General features: G+C 40.9%; 1 protein-coding gene across 11 annotated transcripts in view; it reads left to right on the top strand.

Annotated features, from left to right (window-relative positions):
• The window catches only part of LOC127584938 (EVI5-like protein), a 210844-nt gene that overhangs the window by 43362 nt on the left and 147315 nt on the right, over positions 1-20167 (top strand). For all 11 annotated transcript variants that reach the window (XM_052041971.1, XM_052041969.1, XM_052041965.1 and 8 more), the window contains one exon: positions 19350-19521. In XM_052041971.1, the coding sequence (XP_051897931.1) occupies positions 19394-19521 (128 nt within the window). In that variant the 5' untranslated portion in view covers positions 19350-19393. The remainder of the gene's footprint in view (positions 1-19349; positions 19522-20167) is intronic.

Raw genomic sequence — 20167 nt, 5'->3', positions numbered from 1 at the left:
GTGCAGTTGGTTCATTTTTCACCAGGATAATCTTTGTTCTACAAGCAGTACAAAGACTGGAATTAAACTGAAATATTGGTGATTATGGAGGGATAGTCAGGAGGATGTAGATATTTGCCTTTTTGAGGAAAGACAGATGATCCTGATGATGAGAGGAATAAACTTCGTGAAAAGTTTAAGGAGATGGAACCATTGATATTAGATATTTCTGGGCCAAAGAAATGTACTTCTGTAACTAAAGTCAGATTGAAGATTGTTAAAGATGGAAGAGGGTAATTTCATGAAGACGAAAATGAGGGATGAATAGAACTGAAGAGTACATCGTGAAAATGAAGCATTTTCATCTTTGCTAGATTTATAAATGTTTCTATATTGCTGATAGGGAGAGGGCTAATTAGAGATAAAGAAAGTAATCAGTACATGGCAGTAGAAGGCCTGGCTGAATAGCAAATGACTGCCCTGTATCAGTACACCATAGCTGCAGTGTGTAGCAGCATCTACATAATGCATTACTCAGTTATTTGCCTAGGCTACTCTGACTCTCAAATCAGTGATCTCTACCTAGACTGGCAAGGGCAGTAGGTTCACCACCACCTGTGTGTCCTCTTCTAAGTCACACACCATTCTGACTTTGTAATACATTGTTGGCCCTTGATCATTGCTTTTCTAAATCTTGAAAGTCCCAATCCAACAGCATCATAGGAGTACTTTCTGCAGAAAGGCAGCAACAGTTCAAGAATTTGGTTCTCTGTCAGCTTCTCGAGGAAATGGGCAGTAAATGCTTGCGTTGCCTGTGATGCCTCGATCCTCAAAAATTAATAACTTAAAACAAAAAGTATCAATCTTTGCAGAAAAAGGTGATGATGGCAAAGCCCCAGTAAAAGGGAGAGTGATAGCAATAATGTACCTGGTGGAAATTGATGATGAGGTAGTGCTGGAATAGCTGCTGATGGTTATGAGTAACAAGCTACCCGGTCTGGAGGATAGCATCCTATGTTTCTGGTGGAGTAAAGTGAATGATGGAGGATGGTGGAGGTGCAGATTGTAAAAAGACTTGCCATAATCTTCCAATCCTGCCTAGGTACAGGACACATGCCAGGTGACTGCAAAACACCAAACATAACAGTGGCTTTCAAAAGAATTGTGTCCTTGGATTTAGCTGGCTCCTTATAAATAAGTGCACTAATGGGGCATAATAGTTAACTGTCCACAAATAGCTGTTTAAAAAATGCAGGTAGTGTAGGAAACAATGGCTATTTATTTATGCATGGCTTCACTATGTAGAACCTGGCTACCTGACATAAAACCAATGTATTGGATTTGGCTCGGATAAAAGCAAATCGAAAGTCCTTAATTTTGTTTTGTGGTCAGGTCATGTTTTAATTTTGTATTCCAAAAGACCTCCCAGTGTAAGGACATGCCCAGGAACCATGGTTACTGCTGCCCTGTAACCTTGGCTGTGAGGAAACTTTTAGAAACAATAGTGAGAGAAATATTAATAGACACTTGGAGAATTTTGATTAATTAAGGACGGTTACCTTTCATTAAAGCAAATAACAATCTGTTTTAATCTGTTTGACCAACCAGACTAAAATTTTTGTGAGAAGAGGGAACGTTGATGGAGGTTGTGTAGTAAATCTTGATTAGAAAGCTTTTGAGTCTTTTGAAAAGTATTGAAGCCTATGAAGTTAAAGGTTCAGCAGCAGATGGATAGGAACTTGGCTTAAGCAGAATGTTACCATGTTGATACTGTAAGTGAATAGGCAAATGGAAGGTTGGACTTTATTGCAAGGGTATTGTGTACAAAAGTAGGAAACTACAGGGTACTTAGAGCATGTCCACTGTAATATGTAGAAGTTTGGAGGATGTACTTGCGTTGGAGGTAATGCAGAGAAAGTCTGCTAGGATGATTCCTGGATGAGGAGAGCTTAGAACAATAACAGGTGGTCTTATTGAAACACAAGATTCCTCTGGGAATTGACAGGATTGATTTTTATTTTGAGTGCTTCCTTCACAGGCAAAGCTAAAAGTAGCAAGAATAGTTTCAGAGTAAGAGGTTTCCTGTTCAAGATAGAGATGGGAGGAATTTCATCTTTGGTGGGCTGTAATCATTTGGAATTCTCTACCACATAAAATTCTGGAGGCTGTCACTGAATATGTCCATGTTTCCCATAGATTTTAGGACTGTGGGGGAGTCGAGGGTTAAGGTGATCAGGCAGGAAAATAGTTATTTTTATTAAATGACAGACCAGGCCCAAGGGCCTTTATGGCCACCAACAGCTCATGTTCCTTGTATTGTTGCATTCTTAATGGGGATAAAAAGGTTAAATGGTTGCTTTTTCAGACTAGCTGTGTGTATGCTGTGCAGGGGTCAGTGCTGGGGGCACTGATGGACTCTGATATGGGTGCCACAGGGTCATGTTTCCAAATTTGCAGTTGACACCAAAGCTAGGACAATAAGGGAGGGTAGTAATAATCTGCAAGAAGATGTGAGATATAAGATAGGAGAAGCAGCAGATGAAGTTTAACACTAAGACATATAAAGTGAAACATGGCAAAAAGAGCAGGTAGAGACAACGTAGACTGAGTGTAACCATTCTAGAGTCTGCAGGAATAAGGGGGCCTGGATGTTCATTTACATAAATCCAAGGAAATGGCAGGGTATTTTGAGTGGTTAGTAAAGCAAATGGATTCCTGGGATTTGTAAATAGAAACAGATACAAAAGTGGGGAAATTATATTGAATCTTCATAAAATACCGGAGTATTGTGTTCAATTCCAGTCACTGATGTGAAGGACCTAGGAAGGAAAAGATTTACTAGAATAGTTACAAAAATACAATATTTGAGATGCAGGGTTAAACTGGAAAGGTTGCATTTGTTTTCCTTGTAGCAAAGAAGAGTTGCGAGTAGATCTGAAGTTAATGTACGTGATCATGATGGGTTTAAGTGATATGGGAAGCTGTTCCAATCAGCAGGTGGGTCAAATCTTCAGTATAGATTTAAAGTTTGTGTAAATTCCATTTAATTTGATCAGGAGTAAACAGACATCTTGGAGCTTTAATGTAAGTACTGGATGTGCTGTATGGATAGAGAACATGTGTATGCCTTTGAAGGGCTGTTAACCTATGAAGTTGGGAGATCTTATTGAGTTGTTCTTTCCGTATATTTTCAGAGAAGTTTAAATGACATGTTTGCTGCTAGCATTTTCTGTCATCAGTACCCAGTCCAGACACTGCAGTATCTTGAAGGTTCCATGTTGATGCTTTGTCATATTTTCATGGTTCATGTAATTCTGATACTTAGTACTTGCACTAAATTTTACTAACTTTCTATCTCTAAGGCATGCTTTACAATGAGCAGTTGACTTTCTGCATGGGTTTGGCTATGCAGAATAGATTTGTGATTACAGGTGACCCCAATGTTACGGCAGTTCAGGTAACAGAAATTCACCCTTATAGAATTCGCAACCACTACCAAAATATCTGAGGTGCATCATAAAAATTCACTTTTGAAGTTTTTTTATTAAAAAACTGTTAATGAACACAATGTATTTTTGAAAGTTGCATTTCTTGACACGTGCAGATGATGCGGCTTTGCGTTATGGAAAATCTGTTTTCTAGGAACACAGCGCTGTCCCCCGTCCTTAATGTGGGGATTGCCTGTAATCAGTCAACTTCAATTAACTGTTTAATTATTTTGGGGGGGGGGGGGAAGGTCACCAATATTTCTAAGAATTAAAATAAAATTTTTAGATCCACTGTTGCAGTTTAAAGACGCTCGATATAAATGTTACCACTTCACCATTTTAAAAAGGACGAGTTGAATTTTTATAGTGCTTTTTGGATTCCTCCAGAGTGTCCCAAAGCACTTTATAGCCAATTAAGTACTTTGAAGTGTAAAATTTGCAAGCTTTCAGAAATAGTAATGTGAAAATGTCCAACTAATCTGTTTTAAAAAAAAATTGAAGTACTGACTCAGACATGAGCAACTTCTCCGATCTTCTTTAAATTTATGACATTCAAAAGACTTTGTGGCACTCCGTCAGCCTTAATTGTTGCCCTTGAATCCTTAATTTTCTAACTTGCTATCTGTGGTTCAGTTAGCAGTAACATTACAATGCAATACAATTTCAAGTTGGTCTTGGAAGTTTGGGCTTTGATACAGCTTCCTGATTTTGCCAAACACAGGCAAGAAACAGTGGTCCCTTGAGCTGCCATTATTCAGTTATTAGAATTCCAGCCACACCAGATATACAATTGGAAGTGTCCTTTTTCCTCTTTCCCCTTCTCCCATCAACAGCTGCCATACTTCACAAAAGCATTATGAAACAAAAATTTGAAGCCAAGCCCCAAAGTGAGACATTGGAACAGGTGATGTTACAGTTGATTGGTGACACTACATCTGCAGTACTCTGGACAAGTTTGGGGAAGGATATGCGTGCATTGGAGACTGTTGTCACAAGGTTGATTCACAGGATGAAGTAGATGTTTGTTTTTTTTTTTATTGAGCCTGGTTCTGAATTACGTGAACCATCAGAGGTAATGAAATATGATCTTATTAAACATAAAATGCTGAGGGGCTTGGGGAAAAAAAGTGCTAATGGGGGAATCTAGAACCAGGGATATGGTCTTGAAATGAGGATCCCCCATTTAAGGTGGCAATAAGGAATAATTTACTGAGGTTGGAATCTGTACCTGAGGGAGTTATATAGGCAGTGGCATTGAATATATTTAAGGCCAAGATATCAGATTTTTGGTCTATAGGGGAGTAGAGGATTATGGGGAATGGATTGGATGGTGGATTTGAGGCCAAGATTAGATCAGCCATTTTTAATGATCAAGGGACTACGTGACCTCTTACTGTTCATGCTCGTGTGCCCAAAGGCTTGGTCAGAGTTAGGTTTAAAGGAGAAGAGGGCATTTGGGAAGCCAAGGGATTGACAGCCAGAAGCACACATACCAATGGTAGAGTGAGTTAAGTTTGGACATAATTAGGAGTCCAGAATTGGAGGAGCACAAATGTCTTAGGGTTGAGGAGATTCAGAGAGAGGGTGGGGTGAAGGACTTAAAAACAAAAATGTTGCACATACTCTCCATAATTGCCATGAAGGAAAATTATATCATTGGAATGGAGTTGTGGTGGTGTCTGAAGATGGTGATTTCAGGCTTCACAATATTTAGTTGAAAGAAATGTTTCCTTCAGATCAAGTTCCTGAGATAGTGTGCAGAGTTCTCAATCCGCATGTTTTGTACATTTTCCAAAGCCAGTTTTGCCTCTTAATTTGAGGTATTGTCTCCTTGCTGGCATTTAGATCCATGAATACCAATGTCCTTTATTATCCAGCAGAAGTTACTCATGTGAACGTTTCCAATCTATTGTTGCCAGGGTGCTTGGTAAGTGGATTTTGGGAGAAGTGAGAGGGTGGGTAAGCATTGATAGGGGATGAGATGCTTCAGAGCTAATTGCAACGTGGTGCTTAGGTTATGTAACAAAACAAAAATTCAGTCCATGTTAGTGATCAACTAATGCTGACTAACACCAGTGAATCATAGTGGATATTGAGAGGCCCTAGTTCAAAAACAAGGAAAAAGCGTTGGCAACTTAAGACTGACGTTTCTTGCCTTAGGGGGTTTGAAATCATAATGCTTCACTGTGGTAGACTGCAAGATATTTAGTCAACAAACATATTCAAGACTGAGTTCAAAGGACTTTTTGATACAAACATAATGAAGAAATTTGGGGATTGGGTGTGAAAGTGGAATCATAACAAATAAAGAACAAGTTGGCCATATGATCCAACAAGCCTGCTACTCCAGCAATAAGATCTTACCCAATCTTGAACCTAAAGCCTACTTGCCCATCTATTCATCTCAGCAACTGAGCAACAGTGGCTCTCTGGAATGGGGAGTTCCAAATACATGCAACCTGAGTAAAGAAATTTCTCCTTGTCCACAATCATTTATCTTGAGACTACACTTGGTTCTAGATCCTGCAGTCTGAGGAATCAGCCTCAAAATCTTGTACGTCTCGTATGCAGTAGAAGATCAGCCATCATCTTGCAGGGCAAGCTGTAGGGGTGCGTGGCCCACTGTCTCCTGTGCTGCAGGCACTTGAGTGCAAAATTCTAGGCTGACACCATTGCAGTGCCAGATGTGTGCAGTCCTGCCAAATGTGTTTTTTTTTCCATTGAGATGATAGTCGGACTCTGTCTGCTCCCATGAGTGATCAAGGAATTGTAGAATTATACTGCATAGACAAAAATTTTGCCCATGTCCAAGCCATTCCCAGATATTCTAGTTTATGAACTTCTGCCACACTTTCAGGTAGCGAAATCCAGACCCTAAACACTCCTCTGGATGGGGGGAAAAAATTCTCCTCAATTCTCCAATTGATCTATCAATTGGAGAAACCAAAATTTGTCTTTTTTTTCACACTCAATCCGCACTATTATACACCTCAGTTATAGATCTCCTGAGCTGCCTTTGTTTCAAAGAAAACAATGCCAGCCTATCCAATGTCCCCAGTTCTGGCAAAGACTGCATTACTCTCATCTGAACCCTCCCTAGTGTTGTTGCATCCTTCTTTACTAGCTTTGGCTTAATGTTCTGATGTGACAGCTTTGCTCTTGTATGCTTCAGCCAAAGTAGGGAAATATCCTGATTGGGACCTGAACCACCTCTACCTGCCTCACCATCTTTGGGGATTTGGGGGTATGTACTCCACAGTCCCTCTATTACTGTGGTTCTCAATACAGTGCTACTTTGTATTCCCTTGCCTTTGTATTCCCTCTCCCAGAAGGAATTATTAAACACCCTTCTGGACTGAATTCATCACTACTGTTCTGTCCCTTCTGTTTTCATCTTGTAATCTAAAACTTTCATTCAAATGGCAAAATGTGTATCATCTGCATATGTACCACAAAAGGCAAGTGCCTTGATATTGAGCCTTGTTTTACCTCTCAGCAATCTGTCTTTCAGTCACCTAAAACATCTCCTGACCAATATTTGTTTCCTCCCAACTTGTCATACTTCAATGGATCTCACATGTGATCAGCTCACTGCTCAGAAGCCATTTGGGTTCTTAGAGGTCTAAATAAAACAATGTACAGCAAACACACCATCCTTATCATACTTATATTGCCTAAAAATAATTATTTCAATTTACTCAAACACAACCTTAACAAATCCATTTGATTTGTGCCTTTTCTAAATGATAGTTGTTTTGCCCCTTGGAATTATTCACAGTACTTTACCCACTGCCAGTGTTTGGCTGACTGCCAGTAATTACTCATTCTGTCCCCTTTCTCCTTTGTTGATCAAAGCTTTCACATTAACTGTCTTCTAGTCATTTGGCAATGTGCCTTTTGCCAGTGAGGATTGGAATATAATGGTCAGAGCTTCTACTTTTTTCTCATGGTGCTCTTAATGACCTGGGAAGCATTTCATTCAGGCCAGACTATTTCCTTGCTTTCAAATTCTAAATGCTTGATATTTCTTTTGTTGTAGTTATTTCATTCAGTATTTCACTTCAATTGCAATGTCTACATTTCTCCTGTCTTTTGTGAATTAATTAAAAACTACACCTGCTGTGCCTCCATATTTAAGTTACCATTTCCCATGAAAGATGAGAGAACAGTATTTCAAGGAAGAACAGTGTGATTATCACACAATATTTATTCCTCATAAAACATCACTTTACACTATATGGTCATTATCACTTTGTTTGAGGAAGCTTGTCATGTGCAGATTACTTCTGTGCTTGGTACTTTGCAACAGTGACTCATGCTTGTCAATTACTTGTGTTTCACCATCTGTATCACAGGTACAGTACATCACATTCTTAAAACATCTGCTTTCCTGGTTCTATTAGTTGGGTATGTGAAAAGGCTTAAAGTTTGAGCTTGCTGGCTATAAAAAAAAAACTGAATTTCAAGTTGTGATTATCCTCATCTGCAATGTAAAATGTAAAGCCAGCGGAGTGAGTCAGCGTTTATTACATAGTCTCTGCAATGGGTAAATTTAAATTTTTTATTTTCCCCCAACTCTGTTAGTTAAAATTATTCTGCAGTATTTTGTGTTGTTCGTCATTGTCATCCCTACAAAGAAAAGTGTAGCCAGATTTTAAAAGTACAGATAATTAAATCTTTGGGAAAAGTTGATCACACATAATGCAATACATTCTTTAACACAGTAAAGTATTTATTCTAGACAGTAGAATGATGCAGTCTAGATGAAGGGTCGTCACAAGAAATGTCAACTGTCCATTTCCCTCCATAGGTATGGTACAGGCACGGTAGTGTAGCGGTTAGCATAACGCTATTACAGTGTTAGTGACCCAGGTTCAATTCCGGCCACTGTCCGTAAGGAGTTTGTATGTTCTCCCAGTGGGTTTCTTCCGGGTGCTCCGGTTTCCTCCCACATTCCAGACAGGAAGTTGTGGGCATGCTATGTTGGCACCAGAAGCGTGGCGACAATTGCGGGCTGTCTTCAGTACATTCTACGCAAAAAGATACAGTTCACTGTTTCGATGTATATGTGACTAATAAAGTTATCTTATCTCTTATCTTAGATGCTGCGTCACCTGCTGAGTTTCTCCATGTGTGTTGCTCCAGATTTCAGCATCTGGAGTCTGTGTCTCCATAGAATTTTGTAACTGGGAAGAAACTTTTGTTCTTATTATTATTGTCACATGTACTGAGATATGGAGAAAAACTTCTGTTTGTGTGCCATCCATACAGATCATTTCAAAACATCAGTACATCAAGGTAGCAAAAAGAAAACAGTGCAACATATAGTGTAGTAGCTACAGAGAGTGCAGTGCAGGTAGACAAAGTGCAAGGGCCATGATGAGGTAGGTTTGGAGATCAAGAGTTCATCTTTGGTGTATGAGAGGTCCATTCAAGAGTCCGATAACAGCAAGATAAAAGCTGTCCTCGAGTCTGGCAGTACCTGCTTTCTGGCTTTTGTATCTTCTGCCCAATTGAAAAGAGAAGAGAATGACAGGGGTAGGGATCCTTGATATGATGGCTCCTTTCCCGAGGCAGTGGGAAGTGTAGACGGAGCTAATGGAGGGGGGTCTGGTTTATGTGACTGACTGGGCTGCATTCACAACTCTTCGCAATTCCATGTGGTCTTGGGCAGAGCAGTTGCCATACCAAGCTATGATGCATACAGATAAGAACTAGTAGCAGGAGTCGGCCATCTGGCCTGTCGAGCCTACTCCGCCATTCAATAAGATCATCGCTCATCTGGCAGTGGACTCAGATCCACCTACCTGCCTTTTCCCCATGACCCTTAATTCCCCTACTATGCAAAAATCTATCTAACTGTGTCTCTACTGCTTCCTTGGGCAGAAAATTCCACAGATTCATTACTCTCTGAGGCAAAGCAGTTTCTCCTCATTTCCATCCTAAATTCATTCCCCCGAATCTTGAGGCCATGTCCCCTAGTTCTAGTCTCACCTACCGGTGGAAACAACCTTCCTGCCTCTATCTTATCTATCCCTTTAATGATTTTGTATGTTTCTATTAGATTCCCCCTCATTCTTCTGAATTCCAACAAATATAGTTCCAGGTGACTCAATCTCTCCTCATAGGTTAACCTTTTTTTAAGATTCCTTTACTAGTCACATATACATCAAAACACACAGTGAAATGCATCTTTTGTGTAGTGTGTTCTGGGGGCAGCCCACAATTGTCGCCATGCTGGGAGAATGTACAAACTCCTTACAGACAGTGGCCGGAATTGAACCCAGGTCGCTGGCACTGTAATAGCGTTACACTAACCGCTACACTACTGTGCCTGCCCTATCCCAGAATCAACCGAGTGAACCTCCTCTGCACCACCTCCAAAGCCAGTATATCTTTCCTCAATACTTTCTGTGGTGCATCTGTAAAAAATGGTAAGAGGCATCAGGGTCATGCTGAACTTCCTTTCCTTCTGAGAAAGTAAAGGTATTGGTGAGTTTTGTCGGCCATGGCGTCAACGTGGCTGGACCAGGACAAATTATTGGTTGTATTTGCACCGAGGAACTTGAAGCTCTCAACCATCTGCACCTTGGCACCACTGATACAGACGGGTGTGTATTCCAACTTACTTCCTGAAGTCAGTGACCAGCTCCATTTTGTTGATGTTGATGGAGAGGTTGTTGTATTGAGACCATGTCACTAGGCTTTCTATCCCCTCCCTGTACTCCATCTCCTCATTATTTGAGATTCAGCATACTACGGTGGTGTCATCTACAGACTTGCAGATGGAGTTTGCCAGTAGAATTTAGCCACACAGTTGAGTGTATAGGGGGTATAGTAAGGGTCTGAGGATGCAGCCTTGCACGGTTGAGGATAATTGTGGAGGAAGTGTTGTCACCTATCCTTACTGATTGCAGTCTTTTGGTCAGTAAGTCAATGATCCAGTTGCAGAGGGGGGATACAGAGTTCTAGGTCTAGGAGTTTGGACATGTTTCTTTGGAATATGGTGTTGAAGGCAGAACTTACTCCATAAATAGGAGTCTGATGCGAGTCTCTTTGTTATCCAGATCTTCCAGAGATGAGCGTAGGGCCAGGAAGATGGCATCTGCAATGGACGTGTTTCGGTGGTAGACAAATTACAGTGGTTGAAGTTGTCTGGGAGGCTGGAGTTGATGTGTGCCATGACCAGCCTCAAAGCACTTCATGATGGTGGCATGATGTATGCTGGTTGCAAGTGGATTGGTGGCAGTAAGAATGTGCAAGTGGGAGTTGGTAATTGGTGGGTAGTGTTTGGGAGTTTTGCTAATCATTTCTACCATAGTCAGCCAATTCTCTCTCAAGGGTCACATGACCACATTTTCTTGCCCTACCCACCTGCTTTCACCCTTCCCAATATCCCAACTCAACTGAGCACAATCAGTTAAATCATAAAAACTTTCAAATTGGCCCACACATCATTGATCTTGTAGTGCTAGTTAGAGAATTCCTGTTACTGTTTTTTTTAGTTCATCTATTTATAGGAAATGGGCATTACTGACAAGTACAGAATTTGACATCCTCCCCTATCTGCCTCAGGAAGTTAGTGTCATGGAACCATACAGCACAAAAACAGACCCTTCCGCCCACCAAGTCTGTGTTAACTATCCAGCATGGTTACATGGATCCTAGGCTGATATCATTTTATTCTCCCCACATTCCCATCAACTCCCCAGGTTCTACACTTGCCTGTGCCACAGGTTTGGGATGTGAAAGTAGACCAGGAACGCCCTGAGGAAGCCTACCAGATCACAGGGAGAATATGCACACACTACCTGAGATCCGGAATGAATCTGGTGTACTGGAATTGTAAGGCAGCTTCATCACTGAAGTCCCACAACATTGTTGGATAGGCAATTCTAAGATTTAGATCCAGTGATTAAAAGGAAGCAGGGATATATTTTCAAGTTAGGATAGTGTGTGCCTTTATTTGGAACCCACTTGTGGTAGTGTGCCATTCACCTACCACCTGTTGGTGATGGAGGTCTAAGATATGGGAGGTGCTCTCAGAGAAGACCTGTTGGATATCAGCAAGACATTTTATAGACGGAACACGCTGAAACTTCAGTGGTGGTGGAGCAGTGAACTTTTAGGGTATCGGACAGGTTGCCAGTCAAGTGGGCTGCTTTGTAGTGGTTGGTTTTGTGCTTTTTGAGTGATTTTGGAACTTCACTTAGCAGGCAAGTGGCAAGTATTCGATCACATTCCTTACAGATGGTGGATTGGCATCAATGTTGGAGCTTCTGCATCCCCCCTTGGTGGACAGTATATCTTTCTGATGTGTGGTGCCAAAATCTGAGTGAGGTATCTTGTCCATCCATTTGTTCAACCTTCTTGAGATTTAGGCCTGTGTTCCATTATCATCTTGATTTTCTGTTATTCCCAATAATTGTTCAATTGCACAAATTCCTTTTGGTTCTTACATTTCTAATTGCTTGCCTTTACAAAAATATTCCAATTTCTCTCTATCCTATTTAAATAAGATGACTTAATACTGTATTCTTGCTCCTTGTCATCAAGGCACATGTATCAACCCTCCTCTGACATAGTTGTCAACAGGAGCTCTCATCAAATGGAACTGTAGCTCTCAGTCCACATTTTTACATTGTGCTTTGTTGCCCTAGCATTTGAATCACCATATAATTACTTAAGAGGAGACACAGGAGACTGTGGGAGAAAGGGACAGCCTTAACCCAATCTCCAATTGTGAAGACGCAAGAGGACTGCAGCTCCCTGGAAAATGGAGCAACAAACAATCTTGCCGGAGGAGGCTCAGTGGGTTGAGCAGCAGCTGGGAGGAATTTCAAAAAAAATTGTCACTTGGGAAGATGGCCAGTATAAAGAGAGAGGGGTGGGTGGTGAGACCATTCAAGTCCATTCTACACCTCGCAGCATTTGTTTTGTAAGGTGGAATGCCTGGTTTTGTCTGTGTCTGTTTGATGAATACAGTGACATTGCAAGTGTACTCTGGCAAAAAAAAAATTAACTGGAGCCTACAAATAAACATCCCTATAATTGGAGTCATGGTTAATGGAGAAAATTGAGTTCTCAGTTTTGTATAAATAGACCAGGTTGCATCATATTGAATTGTATCCAGGGGCTGAGGCTATGCTTATAATGAAAATGCAGAAAAAAAGGCCAACACTTCATTCTATGAAAGATGTAAGCTCAAGTGCATCAGTGTCCAAAGTGATTCACTGTGTACTTAAGTATGAAGTAGTCCACCCTCACATGATGGGAGAGTGAGAATTTGCATAGTTTGACGGGGAAAAAAACTCTTAATTTGCAGAAGAAACTTGAAAATGACACTTTTCCTGGCTATAAATTCAATGTAGGTCTGTTTAATTGGTCTTCAGCAAGCTGCACTCAGTTTTGGTTTCTGTTTGAAAAGTATGTCTTTGCTGTTTTTTGCATTACAGAAGGATCTGACCATGTCATTGCCTGATGGGTGAAAAATGTTACAGCAATAATTAGGAATACTAACAGAATGTTGTCATTTTTTTTGCTAGGAGAATTGAATACCAAGTAAGGAGGTTACACCAGTTATGTTTGGGACATTGGTACGACAAACAGCTGGAGTAGTGTTGCAGAGTATTGGCTTGTTATTTATGGATAGATGTAAATGTGTTGATGGTCATTCAGAGAAGACTTACTACTGTTACCTGGAATAGGTAGGTTGTCTTATGAGGAAAGGTTGAGCAGACTAGGCTTGAACCTGTTGGAGTTTAGATGAGTGAGTGGTGAGCTGGCTTAAAGCACCCAAAATCTTGAGAGGTATTGACAGGGTGGATGTGGAGAGGATGTTACCTCTTGTTGAAGAACAAGGGGGTTACTATTTAAAACTAAGTTGTTACACATTTAAAGTAGAGGTGGGGCAATTTTTTTCCTCAAAGCGCGTCAGAGTGCATCCTCTGAGCTTGTGGGAAGCTAGGGAAGAAATTGAGGAAGCCTTTGCAGGGATGTTTGCTGCATCTTTAGCCACGGGTGAAATCCTGGAAGACTGGAGGGTGGTAATGTTGTACCATTTACGTTAGGAGGCAGCAAAGGCGAGCCAGGCTGGTGAGTCTGACATCAGTGGTGGGTAAGTTACTGGAGGGGATTCTGAGGGACAGGATCTACCAACATTTGGATAGACAAGGTCTAATTAGGGATAGTCAGCATGGCTTTGTGTGTGGGGAAATAGTGTCTGACAAATCTGTTTTTCCAGAGGTAACCAAGAGGATAAATGAAGGTCGGGCGATAGGTGTAGTCTCTATGGACTTTGACAAGGTCCTGTATGGCAGGGTAGTCTGGAAGGTTAGATGGATAATTGGATTCGACCATCACTCTCTCCTTTTTACTCGGTGCTTGGACCTTTGTTTGCTATTTCTATAAACTATTTGGATGTAAATGTATAAGGAATCATTAGTAAGTTTGCAGAATGATACTAAAATAGATGGTATTGTTGACAGTGAAAAAGTTATCAAAAATTACAGGGGGTCTCGATCAGCTGGGTAAGTGGACTGACGACTGGCAAATGGCTTTCAATTTGGATAAATGCGATGTGTTGCATTTTGGGAAGTCAAATCAGGGCAAGACTCGGACAGTGTATGGTTGGGGCCCTGGGAATGTTGTGGAACAGAGGAACCTGGGAGTACAAGTACATAGTTGGCTGAAAGTGGCATCACAAGTAGATAGGGATCTGAAGAAGGTGTTCAGCATGCTGGTCTTCATCAGTCAGGGCACTGAGTTTAGGAGTTGGGACATTATGTTGCAGTTGTACTAAATGCTGGAGACACTGCACTTGGAGTATTGTTTGGATCACCCTGTTGTAAGAAAGATGTCATTAAACTGGAAAGAGTGCAGAGAAGATTTAAGTGGATGTTGCCAGGACTCTAGGGCAGAGGTTTAAGGTGAGAAGTAAAAGATTTACTAACCTGAGGGGCAACTTCTTCACGCAGAGGGTGGTGTGGATATGGAATAAGTTGCCAGAGGGAGTGATTGAGGCAGGTATAATAACAACATTCAAAAAGACATTTGGAGAAATACATGGGTAGGAGGGGTTTAGAGGGATGTGGGCCAAATGCAGGCAAATGGGCACCATGGTCTGCATGGACAGGTTGGGCCAAAGGGCCTGTTTTCGTGCTGTCGTACTCTGACTCTGAGAGCCAAATGTTTGAATGTTTTTAAGGCAGAGGTAGATGGATACCTGATTAGCAAGGGGTGAACGGTCACCAGGGTTGGGTATGAATGTGGAACTGAAGTTGCAAGCAGGTCAGCCATTACCTTATTAAATGAAGAACAGGTTTAAGGTGTCAAGTGGTCTCCTGCTCCTCATATATAATACCTGTGTTCACCCTTGATTCATTTCATGACCATAGAGTTGTATAATTCTTTTGGTATTTGAAGTGATTGGTTTAATCTATTTTCCACAAATGGACTTCCCACATGCTGCATGCATTTGAGTAGTGTGATGTTCTGTTTATTCTGATGTGTAAACAGCAGAATCCAAAATGGTGGGATGGCTGTTAGTTCAGTGCTGCAGTACTCAAGTATATTTTCTTGTTTCTAACTAACTGACATCTAGCCCTGAGGCAGCTTATCTGACTTTGGATGTTTTGTATAAGGATTATAATGTGACCCTTGCTAAGAGACTGTGTTAGCTGAAGCATATGGAATTGAATGTAAATTATTGACCTAGCTAGGAAATTGGCTGAGCAGTAAGAGACAATAATGGATAAGTACTTGTATTAGCAGGATGTGTCTAGTGATGTCTCACAGGAATCTGTGTGGAGTTGGATGAAAGTGACAGAACGGAAAGCTGTATATCTACGTTTGCTGCTGATATTAGCAATTGGCAACTGCCTTTGTGAGCAGTAAAAATGGAAGAATTAAATTACAAGGAGACATTAATAAATGAAGTGAAAGAGCAAAATTATGGCAAATGGATTTCAATTTGGGTAACCTTGAGATCCTCCAATGTAGGCCGAAAAGGAAAAGGGTATTGTTCTTTCTAAATGATGAAGAGCATTGCATGTCCAAAGAGACTTGGGTATGTACATAAACTATGAAAACTGCAGGGACAAGTGCAGAAAATGAAAAAGGCTAGTGGAAATCTGGACGATATCTTCATGTGCAGCCAGATCTCACCCTTGACCACAACTGATTGGTTAGGCACGGAGAGAATCTGTGTTAACCAATGGTTGCCTTTTATTGGTTCAGTTAAAAACAGACATGCAATTAGTATAGTTTGGTTAAAAGTAAGCATGCAATTCGTACAAGGCTAATTGTCCATACATGCACCAACTAGGTTTCCCTGACACACTGAACAATCAATTGGAATAGAAAGGCTAATACCCAAGAATCAAGAGTTCACACTGGCCAGGTGTCCCTCTTGATCCTAACATAATCTCCACACTTCCGACGTAGGGTCATCCATTTCCATAAGTGGTGTCTGGCGTTTTTGCTGCTGCTACACCTGAAATCCTTCATTCTTATTCTCTTTTGTTATTGGTTTGAACTGTTGTGTTTTGATTTCATTGGTTCTGTCTTATCTGGCTAGCCTGTGTCCACTTTCCATTGGATCTATCCCAAGGCTACAGCCAGCATTATCTCATTGCTCTTTCACCAACTAAAGACTTGTGCCTCACATCACTTCCTTTGTTTATCCCAAAGTTGGGTTGATTTAAACCAGTTCCAGCCAACTCGTGTCAGTTTCTGGGCTCGTGTTACCTCTGTTCACAAACTGCTCTTCTCATAAGTCTGTAGTTTCTAGCCAACACAGTTCTAGACTAAATGGGGGTTATAGTACAGTCTTCATTAGACCACACCTGGAGGACTACAAGAGTTTGAAGTATCATAGTGTGGAAAGGATGTATTGGCTTGTGCAGTGTAGATTTACGGATGGATGACCTAAATGAATTTGAAGCTGAGTGGTGATTTGATTGGGGAGTTCCAGGCTGGTTGAGATGGTAAATGAGTCAGGCCTTTTGGAAGTGAAGATATTAAACGGTCCTACACGCTGGATGTGGGACAAATTTGGAACTCTTCCACAAACCTAAGATTGGTAAGATTTTGTTCACAAGGTATTAAAGGAGATGTGACTGGCTATTCTGGCCTGTACATAAGCCTGAAATACAAAAATCTGGTCATTAACTGATTTACTGTGTGGAAATTTGCAGCAGCACAGTATTTCCTGCATTTCAGCATTGGGCCAAAGCATCCGATTTAGTCTTTCTCTGACAGAGTTCAGCATTCTGGCCCACAACAGGACAAGTGAGTCACTGCTGGAGTATGCTGGAGGTTGGATTCTCCTCCCCCACCCCCAGTACCAGTGTTTGCATCGCATTGAAGGGAGTGGAATGTGGCTGAAAAAATACAAGATTCAAATAAGGTTCCTTTTAATGTTGGGAACACTTTAACCTAAAGTATAGTCTCTAATTTAAAAGGGAAGGATCCTACGTGATTAGTACGATGCCTGAAAATGGTCTTGTTAGCTCTTAAATTAATGCAATTGCTTGGTGTTTTTTGGAAATCGCTTAAAACATCCCACTTTGCCTTGGAAAATTCTTTGGAGCGAGAATCCTGGAGCTGAAAAATAGGAAGAGGTTCTGTGCTAATGCACAAGATGCTGGAGGAACTCAACGGGTCAGGCAGCATCTACAGAGGGAAATGGACAGTCAATATTTCGGGTCAAGGCCCTTCATCTGGATTGAAAGAGGGGAGATGGGATGAAGGGGTGGAGTAAGAGCTGACAGGTGATAGGTGAATCCAGGTGTGATTGGCAGATGCAGGAGGGGAAGGTGGAAATAGTGACAGAGCTGGAAGGTGATTTGGTGGAGGTGACCAAGGGGCTGGAGATGATGGAATCTGATAGGAGAAGAAGGTGGAGCATGGAATCAAATGAGGGAGGTGGGGAGAGCAGATGGGAACACTGGGGGGAATTTGTGAGCGATGGGCAGTGGGTGGAGGAGGGGAATGAAACGGTGGTGGGGGCTGGGGTGAGTGCAGCTTCTGTCGCTCTTTCCACTCTCCTTATCACCCCTCCTCACCTGGATCCACCTATCGCCTGCCAGCTCTTGCTCCATCCTTTCCCTCATGTTTTTATACTGGCTATCCCCCCTCTATCTGTCAGTCCAGATGAGGGGTCTCAATCCAAAATGTCAGCTGTCCATTTCCCTCCATAGATGCTGCCTGACCTGCTGATTTCCTCCAGTGCTTTCTGTTGCTCCAGATTCCAGGATCTGCGGTCTCTTGTGTCTCCAGAGGTTCTGTGATGATTGTCAGAGGAAATGGACCTTACAGTGTGGGAAGAGTAATCTGTTTAGTATTTTATGAACCCTCTGTGTTGATCTGAAGTTAATAAAACTGGGGATTATATTGATCCTGATCTGATTTATCAAAACCAGTGCTCGGAAGAAAAGATGACTGATCTTGCTATTGTTTGCCCTGCTTTTTCCCACAAGCCATAGCTGAATCAATGTTTCTTGTATTGGATCTAATTTATTTAATGTATTTTTTCTCTTTAGTTGTCTGCTATTTTTGAGTGCCTCATTCCATCATTTGTTGCAGACGGTCAAATCAATCTGCTTCCAGGTTTGTCAGGGTTCTGCCAGTACCACTTTATAGTCAAATTGAAGCACGCAAGGAAGATTATTCAGATTACAGGAGGTGGCTCTCTCTCCGTATTTTTCAATTCCCCTGACACCAGCTAGCCATAGTTCTGCACTCTGATCTCTGATCTCTAATAACATGGCACTTGTGATATGAAATGCAATGAATAAATATATTAGTCTAGTAGTTACAGTGGAGTGAGAGACTACGTTGTGTTTCATTTGACAGCAAGCAATTGAATAACTGTCAACACTGGTTATGTGCACAGAACCAAACCTCTTCAATTGCCAATTAGGTGTAATTAATTTTATAATAGTGCAAATCCTAATAGTGATGTAGTGCTGTTGTATTAATTTACATCTTTTGACGGTGAAGACATAGTGGGCTATTAGTTGTTGACGTGCTCCAAGAATAGTGTTCCTCTATGAAGCTTTATCCCTTTTTCAAACACATCAGAATGAGTATATCCATCTTTAAATGACCCTCGCATAATCTGTCTAATTACTTACTTGATCTTTTTCAACATTTTGTGCGAGATTAGAAGGACAGGGAGAAGGTGCTGCAGAGTTTTAATTGATGGTACTGGAAGTGAAAGCTATTAGTTGTGAAAGCCTTTTTCTTAGAAAAAGATGGACTTTTTTTTAGGGCTAAAAAAGCCATATTAATAATAAATCTAGTCAGGAAGAAATAACTACTAGACACTTTATTCCTAATTTAGTGTATTATTAATGTATTTGAGGTTGCTAGTGCAGCATTAACGTTAAGGCAAAAATTCAGTAATTCATAATCCCAGAAAACCGGGAATAAAGTTTGATGTAAGAATCCACCTTCCCACCTGCCCCATTTCCTAACCCCCCCCCCAGCCAAGGTTCAGACAGAGGCACAGAGACACCATTCCTTCCTGGAGTCTCTCTCAGCAAGACAGACCTGTCTCCATTCAGCTATCCAGGGGTGCTGAAAAAATTTTCGTGAACCTAAGTCATAGGAAGAACCATCTAATGTGAAGGTTCTGCTCCACCAGTGGGCAGGTGTTCAGAATGTTACTGGCTTGGTGATTGGTGTGTGTAATTAAAGTAGTAGTTTTGGATTCTGAGACTGTTAACAGTAATAAATAAAAACAGATTCTTTTGCTTGTACTTGTCTGGTCTATTCAAGTAATTTGCATTTTGTATCTAGTTTGGTGAACTGGCTGATCCCAGCACTTCATTAATTGGTTGTCAACATTACATTCTACTCTCTCTTCTTCTCTTCTAGATAATATAAATCTTGCTGCCATACAGTTCTTTACCTTCTGATGGATGAAGACCCTAACGCTGCAAAGCCTTGTTCCCATGGCAAGTCCTGCAGTCAGCCCCGATTCTTCCTCTTCTGATAACCTCAGTCCAGATGAATTAGAACTACTGGCAAAGTTAGAGGAACAAAACAGGTGAGGGCACATTTAATGGAATACAAAGCAATGTTTTATAGCAGGGATATTGCAAAATACCATATATTATCTGGAACTTCTTTTTCTAGTTTAGAGACCAGACTTTTTAAAAAGGCTCACTGTGGGGCTTGAATCTTCTTTTCTTTTGTCCTTTAGAACTGATTTTAATTGGGAAACATTAAATAAAAAGAAGAAAATTGCTGATGCTGGAAATCTGAAATAAAAATAGAAAATACTAGAAACATTCAGCATGGCAGTGAAACATTCAGTGCTTCAGGCTGAAGACCCTACATCAGAACTGTTATGACAATGGGTGTTCGACATGAAATGTTAACCATGTTTTTCTTCCCCACAGATTCTGCCTGAGCTACTGAGTGTTCCACTATTTTCTGTTTTTATTTTGGAATAAAAAGATTTTTTTTGACCTCTCAAGTAAAACGTTATATCTGTAAATGGCTTATTCTTGTGGCCTCTTTGCTAGCTTGAGGGCTTAGATATATTCCTAAATGCAATGAAATGTCAACCAAGATTGTACTGTTCCTGCACTGCCTTTAAAATTGTATCACGTGTTTTACTTCCTCATTCATCCTGCCATAATACATAGTCGATGAAGTAAAAAAAAGATACTGAAATGTATCATTGCAAA

Source organism: Pristis pectinata, chromosome 31 (genome assembly GCF_009764475.1).
Source record: "Pristis pectinata isolate sPriPec2 chromosome 31, sPriPec2.1.pri, whole genome shotgun sequence".
Classification (NCBI taxonomy): Eukaryota; Metazoa; Chordata; class Chondrichthyes; order Rhinopristiformes; family Pristidae; genus Pristis; species Pristis pectinata.
The sequence above is the reverse complement of the archived record's forward strand: the minus strand, read 5'-3'. Positions and strand labels throughout refer to the sequence as shown.